General features: G+C 45.3%; 1 protein-coding gene and 1 long non-coding RNA gene across 3 annotated transcripts in view; one reads left to right on the top strand and one right to left on the bottom strand.

Annotated features, from left to right (window-relative positions):
- The window catches only part of LOC134965891 (uncharacterized), a 71,382-nt gene extending 57,398 nt beyond the window's left edge, over positions 1-13,984 (bottom strand). For both annotated transcript variants that reach the window (XR_010188538.1, XR_010188537.1), the window contains exons 1-2: positions 13,908-13,984; positions 3,276-3,362 (exon numbers count right to left, since the gene is read on the bottom strand). This is a non-coding gene — a long non-coding RNA (uncharacterized LOC134965891). The remainder of the gene's footprint in view (positions 1-3,275; positions 3,363-13,907) is intronic.
- LOC134965889 (phospholipase A2 inhibitor gamma subunit B-like) overlaps positions 1-14,383 on the top strand; it is a 60,092-nt gene that overhangs the window by 10,869 nt on the left and 34,840 nt on the right. The window contains exon 3 of the mRNA XM_063942282.1: positions 12,723-13,088. Coding sequence (XP_063798352.1) covers positions 13,034-13,088 — 55 coding nt within the window. The 5' untranslated portion in view covers positions 12,723-13,033. The remainder of the gene's footprint in view (positions 1-12,722; positions 13,089-14,383) is intronic.

Here is a 14,383-nt window from a genome sequence, read left to right as displayed (position 1 = left end):
GTGCAAATGGTGGAAGGCGCATGCTCTTCACGTCCAGTGTTGGGAAGGTCAGGCATCGCAACCGACACAATTGGACTCTCCTTGTGGATTTGGGATTTCGAAGAACGCACAGTTCTTTGCTGTGCTTTTTCCAGCTTGAGTCTTTTCATTTTTCTAGCGAGAGGCTGAGTGCTTCTATCCTCATGTGAAGCTGAACCACTAGCCATGAACATAGGCCAGGGCCTCAGCCGTTCCTTGCCACTCCGTGTGGTAAATGGCATATTGGCAAGTTTACGCTTCTCCTCCGACAATTTTATTTTAGGTTTTGGAGTCCTTTTTTTACTGATATTTGGTGTTTTGGATTTGACATGCTCTGTACTATGACATTGGGCATCGGCCTTGGCAGACGACGTTGCTGGCATTTCATCGTCTCGGCCATGACTAGTGGCAGCAGCTTCAGCACGAGGTGGAAGTGGATCTTGATCTTTCCCTAATTTTGGAACCTCAACATTTTTGTTCTCCATATTTTAATAGGCACAACTAAAAGGCACCTCAGGTAAACAATGGAGATGGATGGATACTAGTATACAATTATGGATGGACTGCCGAGTGCCGACACAGAGGTAGCTACAGCCGTGGACTACCGTACTGTACTGTGTCTGCTGCTAATATAGACTGGTTGATAAAGAGATGTAGTATGTATGTATAAAGAAGAAAGAAAAAAAAACCACGGGTAGGTGGTATACAATTATGGACGGACTGCCGAGTGCCGACACAGAGGTAGCTACAGCCGTGGACTACCGTACTGTGTCTGCTGCTAATATAGACTGGTTGATAAAGAGATGTAGTATGTATGTATAAAGAAGAAAGAAAAAAAAACCACGGGTAGGTGGTATACAATTATGGACGGACTGCCGAGTGCCGACACAGAGGTAGCTACAGCCGTGGACTACCATACTGTGTCTGCTGCTAATATAGACTGGTTGATAAAGAGATGTAGTATGTATGTATAAAGAAGAAAGAAAAAAAAACCACGGGTAGGTGGTATACAATTATGGACGGACTGCCGAGTGCCGACACAGAGGTAGCTACAGCCGTGGACTACCGTACTGTACTGTGTCTGCTGCTAATATAGACTGGATGATAATGAGATGTAGTATGTATAAAGAAGAAAGAAAAAAAACCACGGGTAGGTGGTATACAATTATGGATGGACTGCAGAGTGCCGACACAGAGGTAGCTACAGCCGTGGACTACCGTACTGTACTGTGTCTGCTGCTAATATAGACTGGATGATAATGAGATGTAGTATGTATAAAGAAGAAAAAAAAAACACGGGTAGGTGGTATACAATTATGGATGGACTGCCGAGTGCCGACACAGAGGTAGCTACAGCCGTGGACTACCGTACTGTACTGTGTCTGCTGCTAATATAGACTGGATGATAATGAGATGTAGTATGTATAAAGAAGAAAGAAAAAAAAACCACGGGTAGGTGGTATACAATTATGGACGGACTGCCGAGTGCCGACACAGAGGTAGCTACAGCCGTGGACTACCGTACTGTACTGTGTCTGCTGCTAATATAGACTGGTTGATAATGAGATGTAGTATGTATAAAGAAGAAAGAAAAAAAAACCACGGGTAGGTGCTATACAATTATGGATGGACTGCCGAGTGCCGACACAGAGGTAGCTACAGCCGTGGACTACCGTACTGTACTGTGTCTGCTGCTAATATAGACTGGATGATAATGAGATGTAGTATGTATAAAGAAGAAAAAAAAACCACGGGTAGGTGGTATACAATTATGGATGGACTGCCGAGTGCCGACACAGAGGTAGCTACAGCCGTGGACTACCGTACTGTACTGTGTCTGCTGCTAATATAGACTGGATGATAATGAGATGTAGTATGTATAAAGAAGAAAGAAAAAAAAAACCACGGGTAGGTGGTATACAATTATGGATGGACTGCCGAGTGCCGACACAGAGGTAGCTACAGCCGTGAACTACCGTACTGTGTCTGCTGCGACTGGATGATAAATAATGATATAAAAAAATATATATATATCACTACTGCAGCCGGACAGGTATATATTATATAATGACGGACCTGCTGGACACTGTCTGTCAGCAGAATGAGTTTTTTATAGAATAAAAAAACACCACACAAGTCACACGACGAGTGTTTAACTTTTTCAGGCAATCACAATATAGTATACTATACTGGTGGTCAGTGTGGTCAGGTCACTGGTCAGTCACACTGGCAGTGGCACTCCTGCAGCAAAAGTGTGCACTGTTTAATTTTAATAATATGTACTCCTGGCTCCTGCTATAACCTATAACTGCTCCCCAGTCTCCCCCACAATTAAGCTGTGTGAGCACAGTCAGATATTATATATAGATGATGCAGCACACTGGGCTGAGCACAGATATGGTATGTGACTGAGTCACTGTGTATCGTTTTTTTCAGGCAGAGAACGGATTATATTAAATAAAACTGCACTGGTGGTCACTGGTCAGTGGTCAGTCACTAGTAAACTCTGCACTCTCTAGTACTCCTAAGCTCCAGTAAATCAAGTGTCTCTGTCTCAATCTCACTCTCTCTCTTCTAATCTAAATGGAGAGGACGCCAGCCACGTCCTCTCCCTATCAATCTCAATGCACGTGTGAAAATGGCGGCGACGCGCGGCTCCTTATATAGAATCCGAGTCTCGCGATAGAATCCGAGCCTCGCGAGAATCCGACAGCGTCATGATGACGTTCGGGCGCGCTCGGGTTAACCGAGCAAGGCGGGAAGATCCGAGTCGCTCGGATCCGTGTAAAAAAAGCTGAAGTTCGGGCGGGTTCGGATTCCGAGGAACCGAACCCGCTCATCTCTAGTAAATACTGGCTGCTTTTGCATGTAGCCCACAAATATTAGACAGCTTTATTTTTACACTGCAGTTTAGATTTCAGTTTGAACACACCCTACCCAAATCTAATTCTCTCTGCACATGTTATATCTGCCCCACCTGCAGTGCAACATGGTTTTGCCCAGTTGCTTCCTATTTTACTTTACTTACAAACATGAATCAGGACCAATTTACATTCAGTCGACTGCAGCTAAAAGAATTCGAGGGACAAACTAGGCCCGAGAATAAATAAGCGTCCTGGGTTTTTTAAAGAAGGAGCCTAGGGCAAGGAAGGAGAGAAAAGGGGAGGGTAGGGGAGGGGAGGGGAGGGGAGGGGGGGGGGGGGGATAGAGCAGGTAGCATAGCAGCATCCTATAGGTAAGAGGGGGAGGAGAGTTACCTGGGAGGTACAAAAGAGCAGGAGTGCCAGGCAGGCTCCCTCTTTCAGGCTGATCAAGGATACAAGAAGGCACCCACCTCACAGCTCCTGGAATCAAGGGAAAGGAATAAGTACAATTTTATTATAAGCCCCCTCTCATACACTTCAGTTATACACACACTGCAGCCCAAAATCTAGACCCCCCTCCTTACAGTTCACCACAAAATATACTCACTGCACCAAACGCAGCCCAGTCATCTAGCGCCCGCACACCAGAATGCCCAGACCCAGGAGGAATGCCCCCGCCCCCCGGCGCCTCATCCAGGCGGACCAGGCAGCGCACGGTTCACAGCACGCTGCTCACTCCCGAGGGCCCCGGACGGGATCGGCGAGACCGCCGACCGCGTCACCCCTACGCACGTGGCTGGCGCGCGGCGGCCCGGAAGCAGGCTCCGGCGAGCCAGCCCGTAGCCAGCCGCAGGCCGCACCCCCCCTCCTTCCGGCGCCGAGCGATCGCGTCACGCTCGGCGCCGCCCAGCCACAGCAGCAGCTACAATCCCCGTCTACGGCGGGTCAGGTCCTAAGAAACTTAACAGGCCGCCGCCAGAGCCCGCACTCACACCCCCAGCGACGCTGCACAGTAGCGGCGCGTACCGACACACGCAGGTGCGCGCCCAGCAGCGACAGCAGGCACAGATAGCGGCTCCGGCGGGACAGACACCACCGCAGGAGCCTGTGATTGCTGTGGGTGGAATACTCTACTTCTCACTAAGAAACTTAACATGCTATCCTTTTTAAAATACTTTTATTAGTATTTTCATGTTTTTAACTAAAAATTAAAGGTAAACGGTACAGCAGAATGTGTTCTAAATCTTTAATCAAAATAAGAACAAAGTGGTAAATAAATATGATACAATAAAAATAATAAGAGCAAAGTGGTAAGTAAATATGATACAATAAAAATATAACATGAAAATATAACATTATAGGAAAGTAAGATTTCAAAAATGTAAAGATCATTTGGAGTAATCCACATTTTACAGGTCACAGTTTCTCATTCTTTATAACAGCACCATGTTAGCTTACATTTTATCTGTGTATACTCCTATGTCGGTAATTGAGTAATGTTTATATAGAAAAATAGTTGCTAAACACTCATTTTGCACAGCCAGAGCAAGTGGGATGGGGGCAGCAGCTTGCAGCGCTCCCCCCCCCCCCCCCTCGGGTGGCATGCGGGACAGCACTTCCCCACAGCCCATTATCCGCAGTGGGCAAGCTGCTGGCCCGCCGCAGCCCACTCCACCGGGTATCAGCCCCGCCATATCCGCCAGGCTGCACGGGCGCTAGCCAGTACCAATACCCATATCAATCAGCCAGCCTATTTATTAATTCAAGTTATTGGGTTGTTAGTTAATTAATTATTTCCATGAATGTTCCCTTTTCGGTCATGTTACTTTGTAATATGGTACTTTTCCCTCTCACTTACTGTACTTACTTACAGATGATCAGGCTACTCGTCTCGCTTCTCCCTACGGCTTAGCTTCAGGGGGAGCCCACGCGAAACTTTGCAATCTAATGATTCCTTAGGAGGCACGCAGAGGGACCACCCAGATAAGTATCATGTATTTACAGGCTAGGGGTATGGCTTCTGCGCTATGGCTTAGTGGGTTAAAGCGACTGTCTGGTAAGAAAACATAAGATAATCACTCCAGCCTTGGAGTTGGTTTTAAAAGACAAACGCATGGGACATTCAGCTGCTGCAGGGATAGCAAACACCACATCTAAGCAACCCCCCCCCCCCCCCCCTTCCCCGTTGCTAAGGCTTCCCGCATAAAATCTTTGCTCTCACAGTAATACAATAGCTTCCCCCCTTCTTAATTACTGATAGCATGTCCAGCAGACGCTATCTGGCTGGGGGTTATCTTATCTCCCCTCCTCCAACAATGGTGGTGGTTCCCTTTCATCTTCTCCCCTGCACATAACCCCTCCCAGCAGGGTGACCAGTGTAAGGTATACGAGGGAGGGGGTGTAAAAATAAAAATACATAAATAAAGGAAATAAAAGGGCAGTGGGGGGCTGGGTAGAATTACAGGGTTGTGGGGGTTATGGCAGCGCATAGGGTGTAATAGTGTCATAGTAGACAGTATAACATGGGTCAGTGGTTACATTGCAGTCAGTATTAAATTACAGCGTATAAAGTATGATAAGGTTATAATATGCGAGTGATGCAAGGATCGCAGAAGTGCAACGGCGTGTATATATTGCAGGGTAGAATAGGTACTAGCAATGCTGCTCACATCGCAAAACCTGCTTTTGAAACGGTATTTGAAACGGTTCTTAAAACGGGTTTGAGCAGTTAAACCCCTTTCACATCTCATGTTGTAACCAGTATATTACCATTTCATTAATTTTTTTTTGGTACCTTTCACACTGAACCCGTTTCACCCATAGAAAACAGTGGTTGTCGCTATAAATGGACTTTTCTAACCACACATTATTAATAAGTATTAATTAATTAATTATTAATAAATTTGGATAGTAGTACGATGGAACCCAGCAGCTTGAAGCATTTTGCTATGTTTTTATATATGAGGGTATTCTTGACTGTCCCAGTAATTTGTCTGCAGATTTCCTCATCCCCTCTGATCCTAAAGCAGCTCCCTCACCTCTTCATCACTCCAATGAGACATTTTATAGTGGCTTTGCAGTATAAAAGTTTATAAAGCCACTCTCACATGGGTCTCCGGTGTTTTCCAAGCTGTTTCCTGGTTGTGGCTGCTGACATCACACATGGAGACAGCCTATGACCTGCTGGGGCTTGCAAATACCGTTTCAGACCCTTTCACACTGCACAGTGAAATGGGACTGAAACGGGGAGGACCCTTCTTTTACCGTTCAAAATACCTGTAGTTGAAAGCGGTAAATTGAAGGGGACCCCTTTTCACATCGCAGTTTTGACCCGTTTAGGAAGCCAGTTAAAATGGCAAAATACCGGGTACGGGCGGCAGTGTGAAAGGGGAAGTATACGAGATAAAGCAAATCAGCGATGTCATTGCCGCATGGGTATATTACAGGGTACGGGTCGTACTAGGTATACAGCGTAATGATTACTGAGGGCATGGCGGCAAGAGCATATTTCAGCATCATAGGTATACTAGCGGGCTAATATAAAGCTTAATACCGGATCGAATGGCCGGGGGGTATTTTGCACATTATAGAGGGGAATAGCGATGAATTATATAATATAAGGCAGAACAGTCATCGCATTGCCGTGAGCATGTACTATTGCATTGATAGTAGGTATATAAGAACAGTATAATACAGATCAGTGGGGGACAGTCACGCACCATAACGTTCATACTAGCAAATTTTTTCAGTATTACCCGTGGCCTTAGCTCCATTATTATTGTATTGCAGTTAGTAGGAAGGCGTCACAGGCGATTTGCAATGCCTTGCACAGTCCATACATTAGAAAAATGCATGGGTACACAGAGCATAACGAGGCAGTAACAAAAACCAAAAATAATAATAATAATAATAATAATAATGAATAAATAAAAATAAATAAAAAATAGACAGACCACGATTTGCATAGCGCGGTACAGCCCAGCGCTACGCAGTACAACTTCCACTGTGCTAAACGCATGGTTTAATCCCCTGGCATTGTATTATGTGGTATATAGTTATAATGATAACCGCTTGTTATATAACCTGAGTGTCATACAAAAGGCAGGCCTGGGAGACAAAGCAAGTAGCGATAGCGATCTCAATAGAAAAACCATCAAAGCGGCTTTGGGCAATACGCAGTATTATGTTCACTTAGGTAGCAGAATAGCAGAAACGCACCATTTATGGGGCAATGGTTAGCATTACGGCCTCACAGCGCTGAGGTCATGGGTTCAATCCCAGTTCTTAATTCATATTACATTTACTAGCTATGCCTTTAAGCGCTGAATAAGTTTGTTCCAGAACCGAACGGTCATACAAAATGCAACAAGTAGCGGTAGCGATCACAGTAAAAACCCATCAAAGCTACTTTAGTGAACGTGCAATATGATGGTCACTTATGGTATCATAATAAGGTAGACAGGACAGAAGGAAAAGGAAAGCAAAAGGTCCAGGCGCAAAGCGAAGGTTTAAGGGCGGAATAATACCTCATCTCTGCATAAAGTAGGGGTCAAGGCTGCATGTGCCTTAGCGGTAGACGGGATAACGTAGGACAACTATAGTCTGGCGCAAGGCATGAATATCAAGTCAGCGTAAACGCACCAGTATGTGGCAATGGGTAGTATTACGGCCTCACAGTGCTTAGGTCATGGGTTCAATCCAGTTAAGAGCATTCTTTGTGGAGTTTGTATGCACTCTCGGGTGTCTTATGTCATATGTCAGTTGCTAGGTATAGATCATAGGGCGCTATATGATGAGTATACCTAACCGGATTGAACCCGTTAGGATGTAGAATTGTTGTGTTTTTAATTTCGGCACCGTTAGGATGTAGAAATTTTTTATTGGCACCGTTAGGATGTAGAAATTGTTTTTTGTTTTTTTTTTTTTCGGTGGAGGCATCGTCAGGCCATTTGAAAGTGTAATTATCAACTGACAAGACATGGCAGTAGTGGCACGTAAGGGGTTGCCAGCGGGCGAGACCAAAAATCTGGCCAAGGGGAAATCAGGAGCGTACAAGGTACACTTACGCGCGGAAAAGCAAGACTAGAAGGCAGCTCGGCGTCTTTCGCGAAACCCAAGGCCTTAAGCTGCCCGCCATAAATGGGGGAATGAAGGACTTTTTCCAATTTTGCCCTCAAACAAAAAGAGGTTTTGTGGTTTTCACCTTCATATGGGTCGCGCGAAAGTTCGCACCATAGGTCCGCATACAACAGGGGGTAACGGTTATTTGTAATTCTACTTTTCAGGAGGGCAAAAGGTCTAGGGGGCAGCGATCTAGGAAAAAGCTAGGGGAGCGAGCCGATTACGGCAATTCAAGCCGGCATACAAGGGTTGAAGGGCCGGTGGCCTAATACACGGATCACATGGTCCGAGATAGTCCCAAGGGCACAGGGGGGCACGGGGTTACAAAGGGTCAGAAGAAAGGTGAACAGGGCGGTAGCCCGTCTCTTAACGGGAGAAGGCGATACGATCGCCAGGCACCCGTTGTTGAGGTTCGGAGAGGAGGGACTATTCAGGCAAGGCAGGGTACACCTGACAGAGGAAGGTTTAGCTATATTCTTGGGCAACATAGCAGAAAGCGTCAGTGGAAGGCATGAGGTAGCAAGGGGTGGCGGGCCTGGGTTCTAGGAACCAGGCTATGGCGGCAAGCAGTGCTCCTCGGCGGTCTGTAGTAGCGCAACGTCGGTTGGCCGGCACTTCCCCAGATACTCGGCGAATTTGTCGTGGCCTCAAGGGCCGACACGGTCGTCATCTTAAGGGTGGACCGGTGCTATGCCGATGAGGGGAAGTGGTACCGCTCAGCTAACTTGCGCAAGGGCGGGACTTAGGTTCCGCCCCGTTGTTTAATTGAGGAGAAATTAATATGGAGGCTGTAGCCGGGGGTATGCACTGCTTTCTCGCCACCCACTTATAGAGTACCAATTCTAATCCAATCAATAAATTTGGCTGTGACCTTTTAAATCGCAATTCAGTTGTCCGCGTGTTTATTGGGGAGAAAAGAAGGTAGGGGGGTGGACGGCGAGGCCGTTAATAAAATCAATGGACGGCTTAAAGAATTCGAGGGACAAACTAGGCCCGAGAATAAATAAGCGTCCTGGGTTTTTTAAAGAAGGAGCCTAGGGCAAGGAAGGAGAGAAAAGGGGAGGGGAGGGGAGGGGAGGGGAGGGGAGGGGAGGGGAGGGGGGGGGGGGGGATAGAGCAGGTAGCATAGCAGCATCCTATAGGTAAGAGGGGGAGGAGAGTTACCTGGGAGGTACAAAAGAGCAGGAGTGCCAGGCAGGCTCCCTCTTTCAGGCTGATCAAGGATACAAGAAGGCACCCACCCTCCCGCCCAGTTGGTAGGGCAATTTGGCCCTGGTATTTAGGAATTGAACATTTTTTAATTTCGGTGGTGGCACCGACAGGCAATCCAGAGTTTTCGCTATCACCAGGGCGAAGGTGAGGTAACTGGAATTTGAATTGAAGTTTACGTCCGGTGGTGGCAACGTCAGGCCAATTCGGTCTTTAATTATGGTCTGGCAAAAGAGGTCCAGCAGGCGCGGCAAGCAGTGCTCCTCGGCGGTCTGTAGTAGCGCAACGTCGGTTGGCCGGCACTTCCCCAGATACTCGGCGAATTTGTCGTGGCCTCAAGGGCCGACACGGTCGTCATCTTAAGGGTGGACCGGTGCTATGCCGATGAGGGGAAGTGGTACCGCTCAGCTAACTTGCGCAAGGGCGGGACTTAGGTTCCGCCCCGTTGTTTAATTGAGGAGAAATTAATATGGAGGCTGTAGCCGGGGGTATGCACTGCTTTCTCGCCACCCACTTATAGAGTACCAATTCTAATCCAATCAATAAATTTGGCTGTGACCTTTTAAATCGCAATTCAGTTGTCCGCGTGTTTATTGGGGAGAAAAGAAGGTAGGGGGGTGGACGGCGAGGCCGTTAATAAAATCAATGGACGGCTTAATCCACAATACTGCATCTACCGAACACGCATAAAAGGAGTCACAATTTGCTCAGCAGCTATAGGACCTAGGAGCAGATGTACAAAGGCTTGGAGAGAGTTAAAGTGGAGAGAGATAAATAATCGGCCAATCAGCTCCTAACTGCCATGTTACATGTTAGGAGCCAATTTTCACCACATCAGTCCAGCACCAACTCTCTCATTTTCCGATTCACTTCAGGCGACACAGGATTAGGGCCCTCATTCCGAGTTGATCGCTCGCAAGGCGAATTTAGCAGAGTTGCACACGCTAAGCCGCCGCCTACTGGGAGTGTATCTTAGCATCTTAAAATTGCGAACGATGTAATCGCAATATTGCGATTACAAACTTCTTTGCAGTTTCAGAGTTGCTCCACACTTACTCGGCATCTGCGATCAGTTCAGTGCTTGTCGTTCCTGGTTTGACGTCACAAACACACCCAGCGTTCGCCCAGACACTCCCCCGTTTCTCCGGCCACTCCTGCGTTTTTTCCGGAAACTGTAGCGTTTTCAACCACACGCCCATAAAACGCCGTGTTTCCGCCCAGTAACACCCATTTCCTGTCAATCACACTACGATCGCCGGAGCGAAGAAAAAGCCGTGAGTAAAAATACTATCATCATAGCAAAATAACTTGGCGCAGTCGCAGTGCGATTAATGCGCATGCGTACTAAGCGGATTTTCATTGCGATGCGATGAAAAATACCGAGCGAACGACTCGGAATGAGGGCCTAGGTTAGTATTTAATAAAAGAAGGCTAACATTAAATTGTATCTGCGTCTGTATTAAAGTGTGTTTTCCCTAAAGCTAGCATGTACCATATCGGACTAATCAGCATATTGTATATAAGAACCTTATACGGCAAAAAAAAAAAACTCCTGACGCTATCAGAGTTGGGCGTAACTGCAGTAATGACGTATCTTTAGCTATTTAATATAAGTGAAGACCAACAACAAAAGCCCTCTACCCAGGGGCGTAACTAAACCAAGGGGGTCTCCATAGCTAGATTTTTAGGCACATTCCAACGCCACGGTTGGGGGATGTCCCAGCGGTCTCAGCATGGCCCCGCCTCTTCCAGCATCAGAGAGAAGAGACAGAGCCAGCTGAGAGAGCAGATGTGACTGCAGTGCTGTGATAGAAGAAGCCACCCAGGGGGGTGAGCGCTTCACCTCTCACATCAATGGCACGTGGTGCTCGTCAGTTTACACGTCGGTTATTCGCAATGGTGCCATTTGTCCAGTCACGATACACCTTCACCGCAGCAGCACGCGAACAGGTCACACACTGCGCTGTGTCAGACATACTACCACCCTTGGCCCGAAAGCCGATAATCATCTCTTTATGCAACTCGGATAAATCGCCCCTGTTACCTATGACACCAACCAGTGATATGTGTGCAGACGGCCTATCACACACCTTACATACCCACCAAGCCAGCGCATGACACGTGACGTACTTCATGGTCTATGTGCTGCCGACGTCACATGTAGGAGGTGGTCATAATAATGTGACTCGACCGTGTGTAAGCCGATATTTGGTCACTCGATTTGACTCAAAGGAAGGAATAACTATATACTCTCAATGTTGTTAAATGAATAAATAAAGTGATACTGAGTACACAGCATTTTAACACACTTTTCTTTATTTCACAAAGACAGAATTATATTTATCTGCTTTTAAGTATATTATAGAAGTATATGAATAACATTATCATACCTCCCAACATCCGGAGGTTAGAAGTCGTGATGAAAAGGGGGCGTTGCTTCCCATGAAAAACGCTCCTCCCATTTTCGTCACAGAGTGGAGGCACAGTCAGCGCTGTCACTGCAATAAATGCAGTGCACGTGCGCACAGCGTCTATTCAGCGCTGGTCTGCGCTAAACTATTCAGCGCTGCTCTGCTCCAACCTAAGCAGTGACAGGAGCCTCTAAATTTCCCCCCACCAGCACTGTGGCATACGGGAGGGACAGCGGGACAGACCCAAAAAATGGGACTGTCCCGCGAAAATCAGGAGAGTTGGTAGGTATGCATTATAATGTGCACCAATTAAGCTAATGTAATATAACTATTATTATCAGCCGCTGTTTACTACTGACATCAATCAAGGTATCACTGCGGTGACATAGACTATCCATAATAACTATAATATATGTACCATGGGGGTCATTCCGAGTTGATCGCTCGTTGTTTTTTTTTCACAACGGAGCGATCAATCGCTAACGCGCATGCGCAATGTCCGCAGTGCGACTGCGCCAAGTAAATTTGCTATGCAGTTAGGTATTTTACTCACGGCTTTTTCATCGTTCTGGTGATCGTAATGTGATTGACAGGAAGTGGGTGTTACTGGGCGGAAACTGGCCGTTTTATGGGTGTGTGTGAAGAAACGCTACCGTTTCTGGGAAAACGCGGGAGTGGCTGGAGAAACGGAGGAGTGTCTGGGCAAACGCTGGGTGTGTTTGTGACGTCAAACCAGGAATGACAAGCACTGAACTGATCGCACTGGAAGAGTAAGTCTGGAGCTACTCGGAAACTGCTAAGAGGTGTGTAATCGCAATTTTGAGAATCTTTCGTTCGCAATTTTAAGAAGCTAAGATTCACTCCCAGTAGGCGGCGGCTTAGCGTGTGCAATGCTGCTAAAAGCAGCTTGCGAGCGAACAACTCGGAATGAGGGCCCATGAAAATACATGTAGTGTTATTTTATACTTAATCGTCTGCTCTGTTAAACATGGCATTTTCATTAAATACTGCATGGTTGAAAAGCGAATGCAATTAAAAGAATTCACGTGCAAAAACAATGATGAAAATATCTTTATTTTATTGTTATTTTAATTCAAAGGGTCATTTTTTTTCTTAACGGAGAGGAAGAGGAACATGATATAAGTAAATGAACTGTCCGTCACAGTGCCCTGTATTTATAAATCTACTCCTTCATACAGTACTGCAGTCCAACACAGCTTCTTATTATCCTGTGTAGCAAAGTAACAATTGCTGCAGTGTACTGGATACGTCGAGAGAAAACAAGAGAAGCAAGTTTTTGCCCAGCACTGGTCCCCTGCTCTAATTGCAGAAGCCAACGCCCCTGTGCTTGTTATTAAGGGAAACCTGCTGTTGTCGGTCCATCTCTTCTTCTCTCATCCACAAGTAATCATGGAAACATCTCTTCTCCTAGTCACAGTCATCCTCTCCGCACTGGTCGCTACAAGTAAGTGCTTCACGGTTTGGGTGTAATTATTACTTTTGAGTTGCAGGCGTACAGAACATGCAATGTGCAGTAACTTAGCTGATGTTTATACTATACAGTGCATGAAAACATGATATACCGGGGGTTCAGTATGATTTACCGGCGACCGGGATGCCAGCCGCTATAAAGGGGCTTATTGTTTAGTTTTTGCAGCCAGTTTCCGAATATAAATATTCCTTGTCTTTATTCACCCAGAAGTACCATTACGGAGTTGTCAGGTCAGGGGGCTTCACACCCCAAAAAAATCAAAAGGTAACCTATAGGCCACTATAGTCTACTGTCACCTGAAGATGCCATTAGCGTCCGGGTCCAGCTCCTGATTGCTTTACCATTCTAGAACTCGGTAAATCAGGCAATTCAGCAGCCCCCATATAAACCTATGGGGGCTGCTGTCAGAAATAGAGTGACCGTGGCACATATCTGATATAGCTACTGTGCTACTTCTTACATCCTGGGGATCCTTAATATGTGCATGTACCCCACAAAAACTGCTGTTTTGGGGGATAATCCCATATACTTAATAAATATGCTGCAAAATGAATCTTCTAACGTATCAAAAAAATATATATATATTTGTATAATAATTTAATTCTGTCATTTTGTAAATTCCGTAATGCTCAAAATGTTTTAGGAGGATGCCAATTTTTTTTTCTAAATAAGCATTTTATCATTTGATGTCAAACAATATAAACTAATAACCCTTGATTATATTATGCTATATATTAATTAATATGCCCTTAAAGCAATAAAAATGCAATTGTAACATTTAATGCCCCTCACCTTTTAGATTGTGAGCTCACAAGAGCAGGGACTTCTTTCCTCATGTGACTTTCCTTTTCTTACTCACACTATCTTATACTCCATACTCCCTCTGATGGCACCTGACCCCGGGTTTTCTATACCTGTCCTATATTGTCCTGTACTGTAAGTGCTGTTTTCTTGTTTGCTCATTTTATTATGTACTCTGTAATTGGGCGCTGCAGATCCCTTGTGGCGCCATATAAATAAAGGATAATAATAATAATAATAATGTGCATACAATACATAGCAATTTAGCAGGTAAACTACACACATATATATATATATATATATATATATATTCATATATATATATATATATATATAAATATTTTCACACACATATGTATATATATATATATTCATATATATATATATTCACACACATATGTATATATATATATTTATATATATATATATATATATATATATATATATTCACACACATATGTATATAT

Source organism: Pseudophryne corroboree, chromosome 10 (assembly GCF_028390025.1).
Source record: "Pseudophryne corroboree isolate aPseCor3 chromosome 10, aPseCor3.hap2, whole genome shotgun sequence".
NCBI lineage: Eukaryota > Metazoa > Chordata > Amphibia > Anura > Myobatrachidae > Pseudophryne > Pseudophryne corroboree.
This window is presented reverse-complemented; position numbering and strand designations above follow the sequence as displayed.